The sequence below is a fragment of the Argentina silus genome, assembly GCF_951799395.1.
Source record: "Argentina silus genome assembly, chromosome: 7".
In the NCBI taxonomy this organism is placed as follows: domain Eukaryota; kingdom Metazoa; phylum Chordata; class Actinopteri; order Argentiniformes; family Argentinidae; genus Argentina; species Argentina silus.
In genome coordinates, this window is record NC_139661.1 from 2,543,274 (window position 1) to 2,566,374 (window position 23,101).

The 23,101-nt window shown below is 41.9% G+C and overlaps 4 protein-coding genes across 6 annotated transcripts; 3 read left to right on the forward strand and 1 right to left on the reverse strand.

The window, feature by feature from the left end:
* Positions 1-488: 488 nt before the first annotated feature.
* On the forward strand, positions 489-7,195 carry emb (embigin). Of its 2 annotated transcripts, none has more exons than XM_083673749.1 (8): positions 489-662; positions 1,385-1,453; positions 1,953-2,136; positions 3,091-3,182; positions 5,352-5,479; positions 5,706-5,991; positions 6,152-6,185; positions 6,307-7,195. In XM_083673749.1, exons 1-8 carry the CDS (start codon positions 593-595, stop codon positions 6,365-6,367), a joined length of 924 nt encoding a protein of 307 aa, XP_083529875.1. In that variant the 5' UTR covers positions 489-592; the 3' UTR covers positions 6,368-7,195. The 2 variants fall into 2 exon arrangements, with proteins under 2 accessions (XP_083529875.1, XP_083529876.1); XM_083673750.1 differs by having other exon boundaries at positions 1,388-1,453.
* A 285-nt stretch (positions 7,196-7,480) lies between these two features.
* mrps30 (mitochondrial ribosomal protein S30) lies at positions 7,481-9,650 on the reverse strand. The gene is made up of 5 exons (XM_083673770.1): positions 9,062-9,650; positions 8,683-8,828; positions 8,407-8,512; positions 8,075-8,251; positions 7,481-7,926 (listed from the first exon to the last, which is right to left on the reverse strand). Exons 1-5 carry the CDS (start codon positions 9,645-9,647, stop codon positions 7,667-7,669), a joined length of 1,275 nt encoding a protein of 424 aa, XP_083529896.1. The 5' UTR covers positions 9,648-9,650; the 3' UTR covers positions 7,481-7,666.
* A 304-nt stretch (positions 9,651-9,954) lies between these two features.
* On the forward strand, positions 9,955-11,277 carry hint2 (histidine triad nucleotide binding protein 2). Of its 2 annotated transcripts, none has more exons than XM_083674172.1 (5): positions 9,955-10,074; positions 10,265-10,405; positions 10,553-10,657; positions 10,769-10,841; positions 10,955-11,277. In XM_083674172.1, the coding sequence occupies exons 1-5, from the start codon at positions 9,988-9,990 to the stop codon at positions 11,044-11,046; spliced, it is 498 nt and encodes a 165-aa protein (XP_083530298.1). In that variant the 5' UTR covers positions 9,955-9,987; the 3' UTR covers positions 11,047-11,277. The 2 variants fall into 2 exon arrangements, with proteins under 2 accessions (XP_083530298.1, XP_083530299.1); XM_083674173.1 differs by having other exon boundaries at positions 10,074-10,185.
* Positions 11,278-11,838: 561 nt separating this feature from the next.
* Positions 11,839-21,672, forward strand: LOC310806658 (long-chain-fatty-acid--CoA ligase ACSBG2-like). The gene is made up of 15 exons (XM_083672840.1): positions 11,839-11,976; positions 14,090-14,161; positions 14,359-14,681; positions 15,295-15,575; positions 16,082-16,170; positions 16,639-16,759; positions 16,963-17,043; positions 17,217-17,366; positions 17,816-17,983; positions 18,286-18,467; positions 18,744-18,977; positions 19,317-19,534; positions 19,700-19,839; positions 19,942-20,185; positions 20,683-21,672. The coding sequence occupies exons 2-15, from the start codon at positions 14,100-14,102 to the stop codon at positions 20,766-20,768; spliced, it is 2,379 nt and encodes a 792-aa protein (XP_083528966.1). The 5' UTR covers positions 11,839-11,976; positions 14,090-14,099; the 3' UTR covers positions 20,769-21,672.
* The last annotated feature ends 1,429 nt before the right edge of the window (positions 21,673-23,101 follow it).

Sequence of the window (23,101 nt, forward strand, 5' to 3'; positions counted from 1 at the left end):
ATCACATCTTACATGATTTTTTCAGCTCTTTCTCTAAGTATTTTTTCTAACCAAATGCAGAAATGATACTGTACAGTAAAACAGATATAATATATATATATATATATTATATAATAGGATACTTAATATGCTCCCCCAGTTGTGGAACCACATTAAGAACGGAGAAGAAGAACAGAGCTCACAGAATGCGATCAGTTTAAATAAGTAAAGAATTCATTCAAACCACTGTGAGGTAACATATCCATTACATGGCCCCTGCTGCACCACGGGACAGGGCTGTGCCCAGGTCTGTGTGTGTGTGTGTGTGTGTGTGTGTGTGTGTGTGTGTGTGTGTGTGTGTGTGTGTGTGTGTGTGTGTGTGTGTGTGTGTGTGTTCATCGAGTATTCACACCGGGAGGAAGTGACTGCTGCGTCACCGATGCTGAGGGAAAGGTGGGGGTGGGAGGCGGTGTAGCCCACACTGGAGAGCAGCAGCAGCAGCAGCAGCAGCAGCAGCAGCAGCAGCAGCAGCAGCAGATGAGTGAAAGGCTCTGTGAGAAAATTCACTGCAGTAGAAGGAAGAAGGAACTGACTGGCTAACTAACACTAAAACATGTTACCGGCCTGGACCAACTCCATTCAGATCCTCCTGCTTCTCCTCTCCTGGAGAGGCATCAATACAAGTAAATAACCATCTGGTTGTGATATGTATCAACATTGTACAGCCGGTTCTCTGTATGGCTGGTTTGATGTGACCTTGTAGCCAATGGAAATATCATGGCAGTTTGCTGTATCAATCCAGTAACATAATATGTTGTACTATACCTTTATTAGACATATACAATAACTGTATTGGTGTGGTACATTCAATATGCTTTTGATCCTATATTTATCAGGCACAGTGTGTATGTTGTTAGTTTCTGTTCTGCAACCCCTAACATGTAATTTTCCATTCGCTGGTCACTTGAGGTAGTGCACAGGAGATGCCTCCGAAGTTGGTTAATGCACCTGTGCTTCACATGGGTATTACATGTGCTGTACCCTTCAAGCATTTGTAACTTCAATGTCATGTGTATGTCATACACCATGTTCAGTGAATAGACTGTATATCATTGAGTTTCAAAAACGATGAATTGTTTGCTGTTTTATTTGAATATTCTGTAGTTCAGGAAATGAATGCTGTTTTATTTGAATATTTTGTAATTCAGGAAATGAATGCTGTTTTACTTGACTATTCTGTAGTTCAGGAAATGAATGATAGTGCCCAATGTCTAAACATGTGACATATGATCTGAATGTGCTTTTAATGTATGCATTCATGTGTGTCTATTTATACTCAGGCTGGTATATGTTTGACACCTACAATAAAACCAAATGAGTCATTGTATATTAATTTCTCTTCTAGCAGAAACAATTCCCACTCGGGCCTCGATAGTTCTGGTCAAACCAGTCATCAAGAAAGTGGTCCTCAAAGGTAATTACAGATGTCTTGTTTTAGTTTGTGTTGCATGATGAACTTTCAGCTATTAACTATTTATTCTTTGAATTTAGAATTGAGTTGAAAAAAAACTGTGTACATCGGTTCCACATTTAATCAACACAAATGATCTTCTTTGATTTATTTAATTTCTTAATGTTCGACCAAATTTGTGTTGATAAAACAAATTTCAGTCATGTGGAATCGATGCACACAAAAAAAATTCAATCCAAAGGCCTTTTTTTTCAGTGTACTTCCTTGGTCTAATTAATAACGTCTCATCAGATATTTGAAATGTAACTAGATTTTACAAATAGCATCCGTACTGGCAGTTTTGCAGGGATACTTGTAAAGATTAGATGTCTTTTGCGGCAAAATTCTAATTATTATGTTCATTCAGATTATGATCTACTTCATGAATGATCAGTTGTCTCATGTTAGCCTGTTTGTCCATGTCTTTGAAATCCCATTAATTCCTCAGTAATTCTTAAAACAGGTGACAATCACGTTGAAAAGATGCAACTCTTGACACCCAGCGATTTAGAGCTAGAGTGTACCTGGAGTGGAAATGAAAAGAAATTACCAAACATAACTGGGTTTTGGAGAAAAGATGGGAGTGAAATTGCTAATTCCCGAGTTACTCTGAAATTGGACAATGAACAATATAATTTCAAACAAGTGTAAGTATGTATCCATTATTCCATCAGGTTATATTTACAGAGTTATCGGTCTGTCGCCCATCACATGTAAATTAAAAAATACGGTCATTCAGAGATTTCGGGAATATATCTATCTATAGTCTTCGTTTTCTAGCAGCTATGTATTATTTTGTATAAATACTAGATATATCATGAACTGGAAATCTTCCTCTTACGCAATGTTGGAGATGAAAGGCTTTGTCTGCTTTGTCTCACAGCAGCTGGTCATTTGATCCAACGAGTTATCAGGCAGGGTTGCCAGGTCTAGCTAAAATGTCCAACCCAATGGCCACTCAAACCCGCCCACAAGGCCTGAAAACTAGCCCAATCAAAAATGTTTCGCAGCAAGAAAGAGGAGTTGCCACATTTATCCATGTGTCTCATAATGACAATATAAATACAATTGCTTTACTTTGTTCACTGCATTTCTCCCTTTGTTATTTGTTCATCACACATCAGAAAACATTATTGAAATGGTGTTACAATGTTAAAATAATCTCATTTTCAATGGAAGTATACAAATCAAAAAGCCTAAACAGTTTGCTTTTTTTTATATCATTACAATGATTCAGGGACAGATAGAATAAACAAGTCAAACAAGATCATGAGGGACAAGTTTGTAGCCAGTGCTGTTAGTTTGTTGTGTTCACTCCCTCAATACACAGCTGGAGTTCTAAAAGCCTCATGTTAATACAGTCTAATCTACACACACACACACACACACACACACACACACACACACACACACTGTTTGCCAGAGTTTACACAATCCTGGCCAGAGCTCAAAACCTATGTATATATTTTTTGCACATATAGACTATAAATTAAATAAAGACAATACGCTTGTTTTACATGCATGTATTATATTTCCCACAAATGTTTAATTGTAAATCCTGGATTACATTTGCATTGATTACAGTATATCTACTCTTACAGGTTCAGCATCGATGGAAATAACCTTGGGAATTACACATGCGTCTTTAGTGGTGGTACGGACAAGGAAGCAAAAATAGACTTTCATTTGGCAGGTATGTTGTTGTCATATTCCAAATGTTCACAGCAGTGTCCTCTATACACCCATCCTCTGTCATTTTACACTCCTCTTGATTTCATTATTAGAAGGTATGAAAACAAAGAAATAACCTCTTTCTACAAGAAGGTGCTTGGATTGGTGTGTTGAGTAAATGCAGTGCATTCGGAAAGTATTCAGATCCACATTTTGTTATGTTACAGCCTTATTCTAAAATGGATTAAATTATTTTTTAAAAACAGGTTTTTAGAAATGTTTGCTAATTTATTAAAAACAGAAAACTGAAATAACACATTTACATAAGTATTCAGACCCTTTGCTATGACACATGAAATTGAGCTCAGGTGCATCCTGTTTCCATTGATCATCCTTGAGATGTTTCTATGACTTGATTGGAGTCCACCTGTGGTTAATTCAACTGATTGGACATGATTTGGAACGGCACACACCTGTCTATATAAGGTCCCACAGCTGACAGTGCATGTCAGAGCAAAAACCAGGCCATGAGGTCGAAAGAATTGTCTGTAGACGTCTGAGACAGAATTGTGTCATGGCACAGATCTACGAAAGCGATCTGGGAAAACATTTTTGCAGTATTGAAGGTCCCCAAGGACACAGTAGCCTCCATCATTCTTAAATGGAAGAAGTTTGGAACCACCAAAACTCTCTAGAGCTGTCTGCCCGGCCAAACTGAGCAAAAGGCCATCGTCAGGGAGGTGACCAAGAACCCAATGGTCACTCTGACAGAGCTCCAGAGTTCCTCTGTGGAGATGGGAGAACCTTCCAGAAAGACAACCATCTCTGCAGCACTCCACCAATCAGGCCTTTATGGTAGAGTGGCCAGACAGAGCTTTTTACTGAGACATTCCTCAGTAAAAAGCACATGACAGCCACTTGGAGTTTGCCAAAAGGCACCTAAAGGACTCTCAGACCATGAGAAACAAGGTTCTCTGGTCTGGTGAAACCAAGATTGAACTCTTTGGCCTGAATGCCAAGCGTCACGTGTGGAGGAAACCAGGCACCGCTCATCACTTGGCCAATACCATCCCTACGGTGAAGCATGGTGGTGGCAGCATCATGCTGTGGGGATGATTTTCAGCGGCAAGGACTGGGAGACTAGTCAGGATCGAGGGTAGTACAGAGAGATCCTTGATCAGAAAGAAAGTCAGAAAGTCTGTTTATTTGCCATGCAATCAATTCACATCAATTGTTGGAATGGGTCTTTTTGCACACACCCCCCCCGAGACAACACACACGCACTGCACACCCCCCCTCCGAGACAACACACGTGCACACCCCCCCAGGGAGAACAGAGCGCTGGGCTCTGGGCACAGGGTCAGCCAAGTCAGCGCCCCTGGAGCAATTCGGGGTTAAGTGCCTTGCTCAAGGGCACAACGGCAGTGGTAGGGACCTGGATATGCTGCCAGCAACCCTCCAGTCACCAACTCACATCCAGATCCCTCCTGGAGCGGGGATCGAACCAGCAACCTTCCGATTGCTGGCCGGCCTCTTTAACCTCCAGGCTACCTGCCGCCCCTGATGAACACCTGCTCCAGAGCGCTAGGACCTCAGACTGGAGCGAAGGTTCACCTTCCAACAGGACAACGACCCTAAGCACACAGTCAAGACAACGCAGGAGTGGCTACTGGACAAGTCTCTGAATGTCCTTGAGTGGCCCAGCCAGAGCCCGGACTTGAACCTGATCAAACGTCTCTGGAGAGACCTGAAAATAGCTGTGCACTGACGCTCCCCATCCAACCTGACAGAGCTTGAGAAGATCTGCAGAGAGCAATGGGAGAAAATACAGGTGAAAATACAGGATCTGCAGAGAAGAATGGGAGAAAATACAGGTGTGCCAAGCTTGTAGTGTTATACCCAAGACGACTTGAGGCTGTAATCGCTGCCAAAGGTGCTTCAACAAAGTACTGAGTAAAGGGTCTGAATACTTCTGCAAATGTGATATTTCCATTTTTTATTTTTAATAAATTAGCAAACATTTCTAAAAACCTGTTTTGGCTTTGTCATTATGAGGTATTCTGTGTAGATTGATGAGAGAAAAAAATTAATTTAATAACAAAATGTGGAGTGAAGGGGTCTGAATACTTTCTGAATGCACTGTATGTCCAATATTGTGATCATGATGCTGGTTCGCTTTCCGTTCTACCAGCTCCACAGATGGGCGATGTGAGAGACAAGCCCATTGTTAGCTATGTGGGTGACTCTGTTGTGATTGGTTGTAAAATCGAGCCTGCCCCAAACACCTGGCTTTGGTACAGAGCCAACGGCACTGAGCAGGTGTGTAGCCCCATCTGTTATAACTGCTTGTGAAAGGAGAACTAGTTACCTGTGATTTGAATGCTATATTGTATCTTTGGATGTTTTTATTTTTTATTCAAACTCCTCACCAATCATATCTCAATATTGACAATGCTGATGGTAATGGTCAATACGGTTACAATGCAATATCTACAGCATTGACGGAGGTATAGCAAATTAAATCACAAAATCTTGTTTGTTTCAGGAACCTATCAATGCTACTTCTGACCCCCTGCATTACCAGATCCACAATGAGGGTGTTAAGACCAAACTGACGGTGCTGAACTTGACGGAGGGGGACTCTGGCAGGTATTTCTGCAGTGCTGTCTATAACATCAGTGCCAGTGAGGGACATGTGGAGCTTCGAGTCATAACCTTCCTAGAGCCTCTTAAGCCTTTCATAGCCATCGTGGGAGAGGTCATCATTTTGGTCGTCCTCATTCTGCTCTATGAGAGACGGAACACACAGAAGCACACTAACTCGGCCACAGGTAAAAAAGAATGAACTTAACAAAATTCTACTTCTTCTCTTTCAACACAAACAAGGTTACATGCATTGTTATACAGAAGGATGCTTCATGTACAGTGCTATGCTGTTATGCTTTCCTTGTACTTTCCTTGTACGTAACTAACATGTTTCATTATTTTCAGAAAACGGGATGCAAGCAGGTCAAACCAGTAAACTGTGAGTGTTCATGAATGTACTTGTACCTTCCATTTTGGTAGTCTGATTGATTGTTTGGACATTGACATTTGACATGTATAATAGTAACAGATGCATTTGATGAACTTCTTCTTTCTTGTAGGACACAGGAAGAAGGTAATGGGATGGAGGAACATAGCACAACTAGACAACGCAAGGTTTAACAGATACACAACTGTATCAACAGAGGGTATAATATCAGGAAGGGTTGAAAATGGAGGAGCTAAGTTTTGTTTTTTGAGTGTGCTTGAATACAAATGTTTATTTCCACACATTATGGTAGACCAAAGGCAACAATCTCAGAAGACATGCCTTACCAAATAGGGAAACTGTTGCAGCAATGCCTTTTCTATAGAGATGAAGAAAACCTCTGTACCAAGAAGGGAGTGACTTCCTACCAATGCTCCACAATGACATCAGTATATCAGTGTATGTTGTCTCTTTTTGGATCAATAATTATGTCCAAAACACATTTCTTCTGCATTATTTCACTAGCAATTTGTTGTTAAATTCATGTCACTATCGTAGTAATGCAACCTATGAGGTTGTTTTATCACAACAGCAATATCTTGACATACTGTAGCTAGTGTGTTTGCTTGATAAGACTACTCAAGGCCTCCTCTGCTGATTTTCAAACAAGTGTCTGTGGTCTAACTGAAATGCCTTTGTCTGTTTTTGTTTATCACCTCTTAGTCTACCTACAAACTGAACTTATACCGCACTAAACCTAAACACATTTGCTAGTTTATGTGTGCAGTGCCTTATACTTTGAGAACCAATTACATTCTATGCTAAACTTATGCTGATGTTCATCCCTTGAAAATCCCATAGCAGACCCTGGTTATATTGTAGACTTTACATGCCTTTCAGTGTTTCATGTGTCCTGGAAAGTGGTGTGCCTACAATATCAATATCATATTTTAAATGCGGTTACACTTGACTGAAATGCACATTTCCTATTGTATGCTGATGGGAAATTAAAATGCAAAAAATATAATCTTTACCAGTGTGTCTCGTCTCTCATATAGATGGCTTTTCCCATTGACTTTGCGCCACCTACTGGCAAATACCAAAGTGAACATTTAGAATCTGTTGTACACTGTCACTTGCTGATAAATATGTTGAGGTGGAGTAGCAATGTCGTGGATGAGAAAGGATCAAATGAATACACAATACCACAAATATTACCTACAAATTGTTTGAGCTATACGTTAATTTCTTACAAACAGCTGACAAAGAACCTCATACACCCATTGGATAATTTAGCACAACTCTCCATTTATTTCAGAATGAAAGTATTCTACCACATTAGACAAGAAATTAATGTACAGTATACATTTACAGTGCGTCAATTCTTTGACTGAAAATTAACATTTGTCACTGTTTACTCCAGATGTGAACACTTGACTTGAATCTCTGTTATCCACGTCCTTCCCCTGGGAATGTCAACTCTTCACTTTGGCCTAAGGCCTGTTCATCAGGAACTGGACCAGAAGCTTCAGGACGCTGTCGTCCAGCCCCACCACAGCGCCATCCTCCACCCCCTCGTACAGACGCATGCTCTCCGTCCCCCAGCATACGTTCTTCCTACCGTTCCCAATGTCAGTCGGAAAACTCAGGGCCAGTGTGTTCAGCTGGTAACAGAAGAAGGAGAAGTACTGACCATCGCTGATCACAGCCTGGGATACGAAAGGCCTGGTAACATCCTCACTGCTCCAAAAACCTATGGATGAGAGAGAGGGAGACAGAGACACGGACACACAGGCAGACAGACAGACAGATAGAGAGAGAGAAAGAGAGAAATTCAAGTTCACAATTGTGCAGCAAATGGTGGTTAGACTATGGAACTCAGTTGCAATGACTCTGCTCACCTTGATACATGGCCTGCGCTCCTGTCCATGAAAAGAGACTAGCGATGCCATTGGCTCTCAGGTGGACCTCGATCTGGTCAGCCAGGTTGCGTTTGATCATCTTGTCTCTGCGGAACCTGTCAGGAACCAGGTGGAACTGGGTATGACCGTACCGGCATGGGTCAGGAAGCTTGGCGCCTGGGAAAAGGATTGAGATGAGGAACCAGGTGAAAACATGCACTGATACCTGCCTAACACATCTAGCACCGATGTAGCCTGGATGCAAATCAGTTTCAACTCCCCAAATCAAGACATTGAGAAACTCATCCTCCATTCATCACCTACTCCCTTACCAGTGAAAATGTTGTTCTCATATTGTCTTCTAAACATGGGAAGCAGGTCTGGGGCAAACTTTATCTCAGGAACTTCAGCAGAGATCTCCGCCTCAAGTGGGACAAACTGGAAGAGAGGAAAAGGATAACATGAAGGTCAACACAGCCAGTGAAATCTGTTAACCAAAACCCAGCTTGGAGGTCTCAAGCCACCGCTGTAGGTAAAGGCCATCTAATAGCCAGATATATATCAAGTTGTGAGATATCAGTGTAAATGTGTGTACAGTAGTCGGCTACCTGGGGAAGTTGTTGAGGTATCCTTATCTGGCTGTGTGGTTTATCATCCACCTGGAATCTGATTGGCTCGATGCGGCCACTCCGATGTCCCCTTGGAATGGTCCTCTGTCCCCTCATCCAGTAGAAGTTGACCTGAGGGTTGAGATCTAAACAGCGGAATGATGTGACAAAAGACGGATGCAAATATGGATACAAAGACTGACCATCCATTGGATCAACATGACAGGGATGTCAGCTACTAACATTACATTTCAACAGCCATCTTTCACACGCAAATCATATATGACTATCAATGATATCATCTTAACGTTGTCTTACACTCAAGCTTGTGCAACTCATGACATTTTCAGAATGGATACCTCTAGGCTACATGGTTTACCTAAGCTGGACAGCTGGAGCACAGGGTTGTATTTGGCCAGAGTGTTTGTGAGTCCAGACACCAGGTTTCTCAGAAAGGGTGCCACATAATGTTCCTGCTCCTTCTGCAAGAAAGGTCGTCGTTTCGTCATGTGCCACTGCTCTTGTAAAATTGAATGACAGACATGGGCCCGGATCTCAGCAAACGCAGCTTCTTCAATGACGGTCGATGCATTTGGATTGATCGTGGTGTCCTCCGCGATGGAGAACTGCTCAGGTAAGCCAGGTAGATATGCCGTTTTAGTGAAATGTTGGTACCATTTATCAGCATTGAGAGCAAACGTCTGCGGGGATAAGACGTATTTCTTTCGCTGAACTCTGGTGAGAAGCCTCAGTTTGTTGGGCACGTCGGCAGCACTCACTATCTTGAGGTGTTCTTGAATCTGATACGCTTTTGCAGACTTACTTTTGGCGGTGATGGAGGATACTATGGGTGGGTATACAGCCTCCTGAACTGCTGCCTCTGTATGAACAATCCGATTGCTTCTAAAAACAGGTCCATTCTTGTGAAGTAATGACTGCAAGGGCAACCGTGTGCGGGTCGCCATGTTTTCGCATGTGTTTCTGATGACGATTTCTTCTTCTGCCCATCGTTGTGTCCCCCAACCGCACACGGGCGTCACCAAGTGGATGAAAGGATGAGGATTGAAATATCAGTGAAATCGTACCGCGCTACTGTCGGTAGACCGATATTAGCTCGTTTTTGCGATTTGGAAATAGGTTATTCAATTGAAAAACATAGGTTGATATCGTGGCGTTCAAACAATTGCAAGGCCCATCATTTGTAAACACTACGGAACATTTCGGATCATGAATGCACCAAAGGGGGCGGGGCGGGGGGGGGTGGAACTTCACTTCCGGACAGAATTGACAGCAGCATTGACAGCGATGAATTTTCGGCAACTAATTTCGCGGACACCATGCCTCAGGACCAGTGCTCATTTCAACCTTTTGCGTCCTGCATGTCGAGTAGAGGTAGCTATTCTGGGAATAAACGTGATTGTCTTAATCATGGTGGTTAACAGTAGTTTCATGTTGAGGGCTGAGGGGGTGCGTCACGGAGCAGTTCCCTCTCACCAAAAAGAGGTTGGGACAGCATTGCAATCATCACTATTTTGTGCTAACTTCCATGTGGTCAACCTCTGCATTCTTGCATTTGCCACAGAGACACTTCTGCACATTAAAAGGTGACGAGGTGCGCCTGGCTGAAGAGGCAAGCAGGAGATATGGCTCTCCAGCCCCGACTATCTTCTCAAAAGTGATCGACAGAAGTATTCCTGCAGACATTATTTATGAAGATGACAAGGTACACAAACCTGACATGTTTTGACATGCGTATTGTTTTTAACTCCACGTTGCCATGATGAATAGTCAGGTGCACGTCATATTCCATACAGGTAAATGCTTACTTGGCCTATTATGAGACCATGTTTTTGTTATTGTGTTTTTCCAGTGTTTAGTCTTCAGAGATATCAGTCCCCAAGCTCCTGTGCATTTTCTGGTTATTCCAAGGGTCCCTATCCCAAGAATTAGTGAGGCCAAAGATGATGATCTTAAGGTATTGCCTTTTCTCTGTGTATATATAAAAAAATATATATTGTATTGTCACACTCCTCAAAAATACCTTCTTCTCTGACCCTGAAATCTCTTTCATAACCCCTCTGTATAGCTCTTAGGGCACCTCTTGGTGGTTGCTAAAAATGTGGCGAAGAAAGAGGCATTACAGGAAGGTTACAGAGTGGGTAAGTGAGATCATAAGGATAATCCATAGTAGCCTATAAAATCAACACAAATGTTGCTGAACGTGGATTGTTCTTGATATTTACAATGTATCACTCTCCATCATCTTCTACAGTGATTAACGATGGGAAGCACGGTGCTCAGTCTGTATACCACCTCCACATCCACGTCTTGGGTGGGAGACAGATGGGGTGGCCCCCAGGCTGAGAGGTTTCCTGTCTGTCTGACTGGGGTTGGTTGTTAACAGCGGTATATATAATGAAGCTCTGGACTGACTGACCATTTGAATATTTCCGAAGCCAAATATTTTCACCCCATTTGATTGACTAATGTGTAAATGTTATGTCGTCAAATAATTAAATTGCACAGTTTGTGTGTAAAAAATAAATTGCAAATAAACATATTGTTCTGTGAACAGTCTAAGCAATAAAACTTACAACTAACCAATGTCACTGGTATCTTTAATCATTTTTAGTAGAAGGTAGCCGCTTGTATCCACAGCAGTTTTTTCAAGCTTTATTTTGGCAGATGTCCAGACACACTCAGTGTTGAAGGAGCTGAATACAGGTATGGGGTGACTGGGTGGTATGAGTATATGACCTTGGTGCTTGGGAGAGAGGTTACCCTGTGTCATCTGAGTGCATAGTTGAACTTTCACCTGCATTTCATGCAAAACCATGTGTTGAGGGTCAAACTCTCCTCTTTCTTCATACACTTGAAGGAGTTATCTTGCTTTATCAATTTGTGTTATATCCCTCACAATATATAAAACAGATAAGGTTTGGCTGTCAACACAGGCAAAACTCCCAACTCTGTATGTAGACTGTAAACACTCCACTGTCTCTCACTATCCAGCCCCTCCAGGAGGTAACCTTTGTTCAAGTGGTCTTGGTGGATTGTTAACTAGCGGTTTGAACCTTAGTAGATGTCTGGGAAGATTGCGTAACTTATCCAGAGTGCGGGCCTGAGTGGGATGGACCCCCCACACGCAAGACCAGAGGCTTATCAGCTACCTGGGGGACTGTCGCATGTCCTGCCAAGCAGAGGTTCAACCCCCTCTGTCCTACACCTGCCTGCTCCCATCAAGTAGATGTCATTTTGCACCTGCTTGCCTCTGTCTCCCTGTCTCTGAATAAGGTAGGCTGTGTGAACCTTCTATGTAGTTCATGAAATACAGTAGAATAGTTATTCACTAAATACAATTGAGATATTTGTGCTTGTTTGCAAGGATGTTTATATTTAGCCTCCAACTTAGGAACTACTGTTTTAAAAAAAATATATATCTTTAACTTCATTCACATTTTGCATGTGGCTGGTGTTGCTATAGTACATGTTGCTACTCTATTCATGTCAATAAGTGTGCTTTAAGTCCACAAAGTCAAGCTACAGACAGACCTTGCAACATAGTATTGTGTCCTTCGAGGTCATATCTGCCTGTCTGTCTGTCAACCCTGGCATATGTTAATCATTTTTTAAACTATAGGACATGTAAGAATGTTTGGGGTTATGGCCATGTAGTGCTTAGAAGAGCAAGGCGGAGAGTTAACTGTTAAAAATGGTGTGTATAACCTATGTAGTTGAATGAATATGCTATTTGATGAAGTATCTGTGTGATCATGCCACGTCCAACTGTGATTTTTTGATACTGTGCCTTTTTACACTAAGTGTGGAAAATAGTTGTCATAGCATGATCACACAGGTTTAAAGTAGCAAGCGTCGGTTGCTTTAAATATATGGTAAATGTGTCTAAAACAAGCACAATGACCTGCATCCCTAAATAGACTATACTATATAGATATAAAGCATGTTTTTACTAAGCAGGTTCCTCATGTATTATTGTTTGGTCAACAGACCCAGCCTGATTCTTTATGGTCTCCCACTACACAGGTGTTGTTTAAGGCTAACCAAACAGCTGAGTCACAAAGAGGCTCTGTTGCAGGAGCTCTGCACAGACTGTGAGCATCTATGAAATCTGAAAATATACAGTATTACCATTTGAAATGTACTAGCTCAGTACTTTGAGGTTTGATGCATTTCTCATAGGTGCTGTACAGTAGGGGCAACTGTACTTCCCTGTGAAATTGCTAGTGTATCTGTTTAAGAAGTAGATGGAGAGAGAACTTTCCAGTTCCAGTGTAAAGTGATTTAATTTCTTTGCAGAAACACTGTGTGAACAGTAATGGAGGGATGTTTGCATAATTCAGTGCAACGGTTTCGTGATTACTTTATATTGCCACACAAGTAGAGCTAGCCTTAAGTTTTGCAATTATGATGAACTTTGCCCCTGAGAAATCTTGACCATAATCATCGAATGTTCCAGAGGTCAGGTCAACGGTTCAAAGTGTGGTATTTGTGAGCCGAATCACACTATATAGTACTGGTATAAGTTACCTATCATTATTTTTGACATGATATTGTTTCCTGGCATTTCACAATCCCAAAGATGTGATGTTATTGTGATTTACTATTCATCGCTAAGGCAAAAGAAGTTGTGAAATGCACTGTTCTATACACTAGATGGCATAATTTCACTGGCTGACTACAGTGTGTCAGAAATCACTAGAAGGGTAGAGACCTTCAAGTAACCTGGCCTTCAGAAAACAAAAACATTATATACACTGTATGTGAGGGATACATTTTAACAAAGTTTATGTCACCCTCTCAGGGCAGACTGTGAGGCAATTATTTGATTGACATGTAATCCATCATCAATACATCTATCATCTATACATTTTCATTAGGCTATGTTCATGTACTGTACTTGAGTCAAAGATACTGTCAAATGCAGAGAATGAGATAACCTCAAAGATAAGATTGAAAATGTATCCCTCAGCACTTCTAGACCCAGGGAGGTTACTCTTTCTCAATGTCATTTTCTTGGTTAAAAGTCAACCCTCTTGGTTAACTGTAAGTAAGTGAAAGGTTGTAAAATAGATCTGCGGATGGTTAAACACATTCTGGCAGACTCCTCAATTTCAACACTTGGCTCTATATCACTTAAATAGAGCCAATATTGGCGCAATCTGCCATTGGTAGTGACATGTGTCATATAAAGGTCCACTTGGACACACTTTTTCACAAAATCAGACGAATATCACAGAAGTTTTTTCCTCCTATGAGTTGCAATTAATTGATATCCAGTGCTCATGATCAAAGATAGTGTTTATGATCTAGTGTTTGCTACTGTACATGTCTAACTTTTTCTATATATAATATTAATTTATTTTAAATTATCTTGTCTTCATTTAAGCAATTACAAGATGGACCAAGAGGATTCCATTGCCACAGATGAGGTTCCTGTTTTGGAAAATGATTTTAAGAGGTATGTGGATCTAATTTCAACCCTCCAACTAAGAGACGCAAAAAAATATTCCATTGGTTATAGAATTTAGTTTTGATTATTGGAGTACTATTTGTTAACGGTAATATTTCTAAAATGATGACATTTTAGGACTGTTTGTTATTCAAAGTGTTTCAGAGTGTTTCTTTTCATTTGTTCTATTCTAATTCTCCACACAGCATCCCCAATCAAAAAGCACAGTCGCCGCAAGACTCCAAACTTCAACAGAATGGAAGTCCCCTCATCAACGGAGGAGTTGAGGATGTGGACTCAGAGCCCGAGGAGACAGAGGCCCCACTGACAAGGAGTTGTGCCTCTACTGCAGAATCTCATGGTCCAGAGACAGATGCTAGCCCACAGCCGAACTCTGTGTCAGACTCAGATAACAAGGACAAAGACGTCCTGGAGATAAGTGTCAAACCAGCCATGATAACCCCATCCAGCATATCTGATGCACCAACCAAGCTACCCAGATCACCAGGACTAGAAGGACCACTCAATGGTAATAACAGCAGAGCTTCATCATTTGGATATATGCCAACAGAACTGAAGCAGATGGTTTATTACCATACCATCTTTAGTGGAGCTTGACTGACTGTATGCTGTTTCTTTTTAATGATAGTTTCAGAACTTTAGAAACGTGTAAATCAGGTTGATACCATGCCCTTGTGAATCAAATACAGATTCAATTGAAGGTGAAAAGGTGACTAAAACAATACGCAAACTACTTATCTATTGATGTAATGATTTTTGCCTGCCGGTCTTAGAAGCATGTAAACAAACTTTCAACTTATCCTTGTCTCAGTTTCCCTGACAAACCTGATTGGTGGGTAGCTACTGTAGGGGCATTCCATAGCTTCCTCTTTTTCTACGAAGTAACCTGACAGCACAGCTCTCAAAAGAGGCTGCGACTCCTATGTGTGCTGTGCACTGAGACGGTCTGGGAAGGACAGAGTAGAGACGGATAAGGGAGCTCCTTCTCAGACACAGCTTCTCACACTGCTGATTCCCTCTCTGCATCTGACTGAGCCTTAGTGGGAATACTCTGCATCTTCTCCACAAAGCTGCCTCTCTGATGGCGGCTAACTGCTGCCCCTGTTGTCCCCACACTACAGAGCCAGAGCCAGAGCTTGTGCCAATAAAGCTGTGTGATGTGTCCCTGGCACCTGCGGAGCAGCTATGGAGCGACTCCAGGGACAAGGCAGTCAAGCTGAGGATGGAGGAGTCGGGGCAGGGATCCGTGGCACCCATGACAGTCCACCAGATGTTCCTGGAGACGGTGGAGAGCCACGGAGACCTGCCGGCACTGGCTTCCAAGCAGGAAGAAAAGTGGATCACCCTGACATGGAGGGAGTATTACCAGCAGTGCAGAATGGCAGCCAAGAGCTTCCTCAAGGTCTGTTTGTTGATGGGTTTTATGAGAATATGGGTTTTGCATCTTGTTTAGTTGATCTTTATTGACGTTGATGTGTTGCCAGGAAAACAATTGTAGTTGCTCAAACATATTAATGTTTGTCTTCAGCATTTTGGTCTATATGGTAACTTGGAATTTTACAATACCTACTGTGCAACTACAGGGAAAAATCTCCTAATATTGACTATTTAAAAATTACCACCTGAAGGAAGTTTATGAGGTGTTTACACAGTGATAGTGTCCTTTCTTGTTCTCCCATTGTAATTTCTGTCTCACTGTAAGAATAGAGTGCTGAAAACCAACACGTGGGTGTGTTAGATTCAAAGCTTATGTTACGTCTCTGGTTTCATGGCCATGTCAAGAGCTGATGAAGTAGCATCTTTTAGGTCAAAAGTAAACAAGGCAGTATGCCACGTTCTCATTGTTTATTCATATCTACTGTATTTTAAACTCTCTCTCTCTCTCCCCCCCTCTCTCTCTCTCTCTAGTTGGGACTGGAGCGTTTCCATGGAGTTGGTATTCTGGGCTTTAATTCTCCAGAGTGGTTCATTGCAGACATTGGCTGCATCCTGGCTGGGTAATACCACAACTCTCCAATAATTGGGCTCCATGATGTTCTCACACTGTGTTCATTCTCCAAGTGCTCCTTTAATCCCTTCACTGTAAACAGTATCTCTCTCATGTTACTGTGAATCACATTGAGGTCCTATTGGAAATGGGAAACTACAACTCATTATAGCCAGCAGGGAGTTTAGTTTGAGAAATGTCCTCACTATCCTTTTAACACATTGAGACCTACAGTAGGTGACACAACCTCATAGCACTAGCTAGGTGTTAAAGGTTGCTGATTTAGTATGTCTGCTGACATGCTTCTGACCAGGCACATCGTTCTGTGAAACAAACAGGTTATTTCAAGCTGTGTCTGACCACATTCAACAGTCCCTGTCAGGGACAGTTACAGTATCACACTAAAATGACACTAAAATGCATAAATCACACTAAAATGCATAAACAAGAGATAAATATGATGTGTGTTGTTCAACAGGGGTCTGGCAGCAGGGATCTACACCACCAACTCCCCAGAGGCATGTCAATATGTGGCAGACAACTGTGAAGCCAATGTCCTGGTGGTAGAGAACCACAAACAGCTCGTCAAAATCCTCCAGGTCAGGAGAACCCACTCAACCATCACCCTGTTGTGTAATAATACGAAACAGCCACCGAACCTTTCCATAGGAATGACGCAAACATCTCTCCCTTACCGTTTTATTTGTGAAATAATGTGAACGTAGCATTTTAGCTTCACGATTCTCATTTGTTGATGAAAGAGGTGATGAATACTAAAATGTCTTGTGTATCTAATACTCAGATTAAAGACCAACTGCCACACTTGAAGGCTATCGTTCAATACAAGGATGAACTACAACAGAAGCTGCCAAACCTGTACACTGTAAGTTTGCAGAAAGCAAAGATTGCAAGATAATGTTTAAACCACCCGGATAAGAGTGTCCGTATTTTGTCCACGCAAAGCCGCCAGCATACAGTAGCGTACTGTTTTATCTGTCACACACTGTAACTGGGACATTCTTACTGATCATCGACCTGTGCTGTGTGCCCCCACAGTGGGCTGAGTTTATGAAGCTGGGCGAGGAGATTTCGGAAGAAGACCTGACTGCTGTGATTGACAGTCAGAGGGCGAACGAGTGTTGTACTCTCATCTACACCTCTGGGACAACAGGCAACCCTAAAGGGGTCATGTTGAGCCATGACAACGTAAGTATCCAGTTGGCTCCTGTTCCAGTCACCTCCCCGAGGAAGGTGTATCCCTATGAGACATTGGTAGATATACTGTAAACACCTGCAGATTGACTGGGGTCGGATACAGTGGCAATGAGTTTGCAAATCACAATATGAATTTACCAATGTAAATACAGTAGTAATAGTGGGGAAAAAGGTCAGCCCTATCAATCTAACTTCCCCATAGCCCTCTCAGTTTTCCAACTTCTAACATTACAAAGTTCACATTTCATTGTTTCGTTGTTCATTATTAATTGTTCCCCATATCTGGAGGAGAACTTGGTGAGTCAGAGTTCAACACAATGTTTTTTCTTCTTTGGCCTTGTTCTCTCCGTCTACGCATGTGACCCAGATTTCCTGTATATTATGTGAGGACTATACTATTGAAGCCTAACATGGGTTAATATGGCCCTCTCTGTCTCTAGATCACCTGGATCGCTTCTGCAGCAGGTGCCATGACAGAGCTGAAGCCAGGAGAGGAGCACTTAGTGAGTTACCTGCCTCTCAGCCACGTGGCGGCCCAGGTCAACGACATGTGGATCTGCATGAAATACGCAGGGATCACTCACTTTGCAGAACCTGACGCCCTGAAGGTGAGAATTCCTTACACATTAAACATAATGATGCAGTAGAACATGTCGCTAACAACGCTTAGGTTGGGGGTTCGTTACTGCAATGTAAGTCGCTTTGGATAAAAGCGTCAGCTAAATGACATATATATATGTGTATGACTTAAAAGTATATATATATTTTCAATATAAAAAATAATGGTTGAAGAGTGTTGAGGTTGTAACTGGCTCAGAGATAATGGTGTGGTAAAGTGATATATTATTATATATTATAAAGTGAATGTCTTTACCAAAGAATAGTCAACACAGCTTTCTTCATTTCTCAGGGCTCCTTGGGGACCACCTTGAAAGAGGTACGGCCCACCAGCTTCCTGGGTGTTCCTCGTGTGTGGGAGAAGATGCAGGAGAGGTTGAAAGCTGTCGGCGCCAAGTCCTCCCCTTTGAGGAAGAGAGTGGCAGACTGGGCCAAGTCTATAGGACTGCAGGCCAGTTACAGTGCCATGAATGGGTAAGAGTTAGCTTTGGAGTCAGGTATCTGTGTGGACAGTATAAGGGCTATGGGCATTATTCAATCAAATCAGCACTCTAGCATGAATCAGCATTGCAGAACTGCAAGTCATAGTTCCCGCAGTCGTCGACGTGATCTTACCAGGGGCTTTAAAGAATGCATACTCACTCCACAATGGTATTTAAGGTGAAACGGGTTAGACTTAGACTTAGACTAAGCCGTAATTACTTTCAGCATGTAACTTAAAACGACTTTCTTGTTTGTTGTGGATTCCAGGGAGAATACGGTGCCCTGGGGGTTCATGTTGGCCAACAACCTGGTGTTCAAGAATGTGCGATACGCCATGGGCTTGGACCGCTGCAGGAACTGCTTCACAGGCGCCGCTCCCATCACTAAGAACACTCTGGAGTACTTCATGAGCCTGGGCATCCCCATTTATGAGCTGTACGGGATGAGCGAGAGCACCGGCCCACACACCGTCTCCTGGGAATCCGCCTATCAGATTATGAGGTCAGGAGTAGAGATAAAGGGCATGATGCTACCATTTTGACTGACATGTGATGTTGACATGGATGTTGTCTAATGTATCGTGGGCAGGATAGGCTGTCGGACAATGAGAATTCCACCTGTTGTATAATTGACATTAACACAACTTCACGTGACATAAAGCTGCTATTGTAAATTGCACACGATAATGTGGACTATCCCCATGTCTTGTTGTCTCTCTCTTACAAGGAATCAATTTTTCATACGTCACTTTGAAAACAGTCAAACAGAGATACAACAGCAGTGTAGCATATTCACTGTACATAGAACTGACTCGTATGTTGTTTTGGTCCGTTCCCTCAGCTGTGGGAAGGTGGTGACTGGCTGTAAAACGAAGCTGGACAAACCAGATGAAGACGGGAACGGAGAGATCTGCTTCTGGGGCCGTCATGTCTTTATGGGCTACCTGAACATGCCTGACAAGACTACGGAGGCTCTGGACCAAGAGGGCTGGCTGCACTCCGGAGACCTGGGGAAACACGACGGGAACGGCTTCCTGTTCATCACAGGGAGGATAAAAGGTAAAGGATTAATTCAACATGGCTGCCAGTGCAGGATGTAGAGACTGTATATTAGCATTTATATGATCATCTATAGCCTGTCTGCTCACTGCACAGATAGCTGGGCGTCAGTGTAATGAATGATACACATGAATAGCTAAGTGTTGTTTTTCTTCTCCTGGACAGAGTTGATCATAACTGCAGGAGGGGAGAACATTCCCCCAGTGCCCATTGAGGACTCAGTAAAGGCAGAGACAGCCATCATCAGCAACGCTATGTTGATCGGAGACAAGTTGAAATTCCTCTCCATGCTGCTCACACTCAAGGTGAGGCCTCCAGCGTCAGATTTCTGCCCTTTTCAGCAAACAATCGCAACCCTCGAATGACTCATTATATATCTTTTACTAAACCCTCTCCCCCCTCCGTAGTGTGTTGTCGACGACAACGGGGAGCCGACAGACGAGCTGAGCCCTGAGGCGGTAATGTTCTGTCAGCAGCTTGGCGTCACGGCAACCAAGGTCTCTGAAATCCTATCCAATAAGGAGCCAGCCATTTACAAGGCCATTCAGGAGGGCGTGGAACGTGTCAACGCGAGGTCGACATCCAACGCTCAGAAGATCCAGAAGTGGGAGATTTTGGACAGAGACTTCTCCATATCTGGAGGAGAACTTGGTGAGTCAGAGAAGGAAGTCAACACAATGTTTTTTCTTCTTTGGCCTTGTTCTCTCGGTCTACGCATGTGACCCAGCAATCAGTGCTTTTTGCTGTTATCATTTTCCGATCGCATCCAAGTGAATTTGTGTACGTCTTTGTACACGTGGTTGGAATACAGAATGACAAAGCTAAAATGTATGTTGTTTATTGCAGTTCGAGAAAAATAAATTTTTAAAAGTTATTTCGTAAAGCTTAGGGTATTATTATTATTATGAGGGGTTCTCACAGTATGTTTGTAACACTCTGCAGAGGCTATAAAAAAGAACTCAACAAGGAAGTCATTTAGTTTTCGATCAAATTTCAAGTCATGTGACTGTTTCATGCCAAACAACATTCTGGTCGATTGTTGCAGTGTTTGATTAAAACCATTATTTTACCCCGACATGTTTAAATCTGTGTCTCTGACAGAGTTAGTATGATTTAATTTTAAAAAAAATTCTTAATCTTCTCTCCAGGACCTACCATGAAGCTGAGGAGGGCTGTTGTTGTCAAAATGTACCAAGGGAAAATCAACCAGATTTATGGAGTTGCACAAGAATAACCGAAGAACCCCAAGGGATTGAAAAATCTCGGTGGGCTAGAACTAGGGACCAATATTTTTGTGGTCAGGTATGAACAAAACCTTGCCCTGGCTGTATGTTTAAACTGTTGAATGCTTTTGCTATCTGGAGTTATGCCATTGGTATCTGCTCCATATCGATTTTGTTGTTTTAAATGTATATAAGACTTCACAGAAATTATATTGGCACTTTTTTGTAAATAAACCATGTCATCATCGCCAAATCTAATGTTCACAAGACCACAACTGTAAAACCAGCATGGTTGTCTAAAAAGTAACTTTGCAAAGATTAACTGTTATGTTTTTCACCATTGCAATACTTAGAAGTCATATCACTGTCATAAGCGCAACACTACATTATTTGTAAAGTATCAGTATTTGCAGTAACCGCTGTCCAATGAGATATGTTCTACTGTATTGTTCTCTCAAGATGTGCCAGATTTCAATCCAATGTTCTGTAAATCTGAACCTTAAATCTGGGAGCCAAGCAGAATCCTGATCTTGCTACAGTATGCTGTACACATCACTATTAGTAAAGGAAACAATCATTTGAATCATGACTATGTACATTTATGAGAAAGAAATTAAATGTTTGTATTGTGACTCATATTTAATGAACTTTATCAATAAAAGTAGAAAGGATTTAGGCAATTAACATGTTCTGAGCAATAAAAACAACAACAATATGCATGTTATATGATAATTGTGTGATTATTATTTTACTGGCACAAGCAGATGAATTTGTTTTTGAAAAAAAAAAAAAATTAATATAATGACTCATGTGAATGTGATTTGGAATTTGACCCTGGAGGCATATTACTATGGAATAATAGTCCCCACAGGTGTTTTTTAGAATATGCTTTGTGTAAGCAAATAAAGAATGTGAACTGAACATTCCAATTTATCTAATTCTTATTCTCTGGCCTATCTCACACCCCCATACTCTCATCATTCATATATCTGTTGAAGAACTGTTTTCAGGTGACCCCTTAATTATTAAAACCCTCTTCTCCAGCCAGGTCAATTAACTGAGGCGGGTCAATTAAGGAGATGGGGAACTCCCTGGACCGTGGTGTTGTAATGGGGTGTAACAGAAACTGGGATACACATACCCTAGCACGAGAGGTGTTAGGATCGTGGAAAAGCTGTGTATTAAGTAACACTGCAACCAAGCACCGGGTGAACACACATGTCTACTGTGCTGTCTAACCCTAACTGCAATAGGCACGCTTTTGCCATGCAGCCATGAGCATGAGACGACGATCAGGTTAGGGTTATGGTGAACATGGGAGATATTTTGTAAACATTATGTACATGTATTCAGTCACATTACCGACTACAGGAAGATTAGTCCCATTTGACCTAGTTAAATGGAACAAGATGAACAAAATGATTAGCTCAAGCATATTTTGAGCACCCATGGAGAACTTGTTAGTTTACATTGCGTTGCATACTTATCTGCAGATAAAGAGGTTCATCAGCATTCCATAAGATTCTCTTCTAGTTAAACTTTGGGGGAACGGGTGAAGAGAATATAAGATAATTTTCTTATCTTATCAAACATCATTCCTCTCTGACGTCACCACCTTTGACCTAGATGAACAGACAGTAGGTCACCTTTAGCACACGGCCCTGCTCGTCACAGTAAAATGTTGCACTCTGTGTTTTTTTTGTCTTTGAGTATTTAGTGCACTCTTTAAAGGGCTCTTTAAAGGGCTTCATCTCTACACTGACTTCCCTTCCTCTGAAGCAACTGTGACAAAGCAGGGTTGGGCATGGACTTTGGTGGGAGACCGTCTGGGAAGAGGACATTGCTCACCATGCTGGATGTGGCCATTTTGCAACACTTATTTGATGTCAAGTGGCCAACACTAACCTGAAAAGAGCGCCATCCTTCAGATTAGTCACTAACTAACTAAGGTTATGATTTCCACTCAAATATCCAGCAAGAATGGATAGGTAGGTCTTCATATGGTAATAGCCCAGTATTTTTAGGTATGGCCTATTGCTAAAGCCCCAAGGCTGTTTCAGATGGACTGAGGTTGCAAGAATATGGCTGATTGTCAAACATTTGCAACAGATCTATTGCTCTGACATTTCACATCTCCTCTAGGGTGAGAGGTTACTTGATAACATACAGTAGTCATTGGCGAAACTGTTGCTTGCAAGCAAGATCCTGAATTTCTCTTGTGGGATGTACACAAAAAAATAAATATTCTATAGATAGATAGATAGATAGGTACTTTATTGATCCCCGAGGGAAAATTAAGGCATTACAGCAGCTCACATCACAAACAACAACATCAAAATAAAGT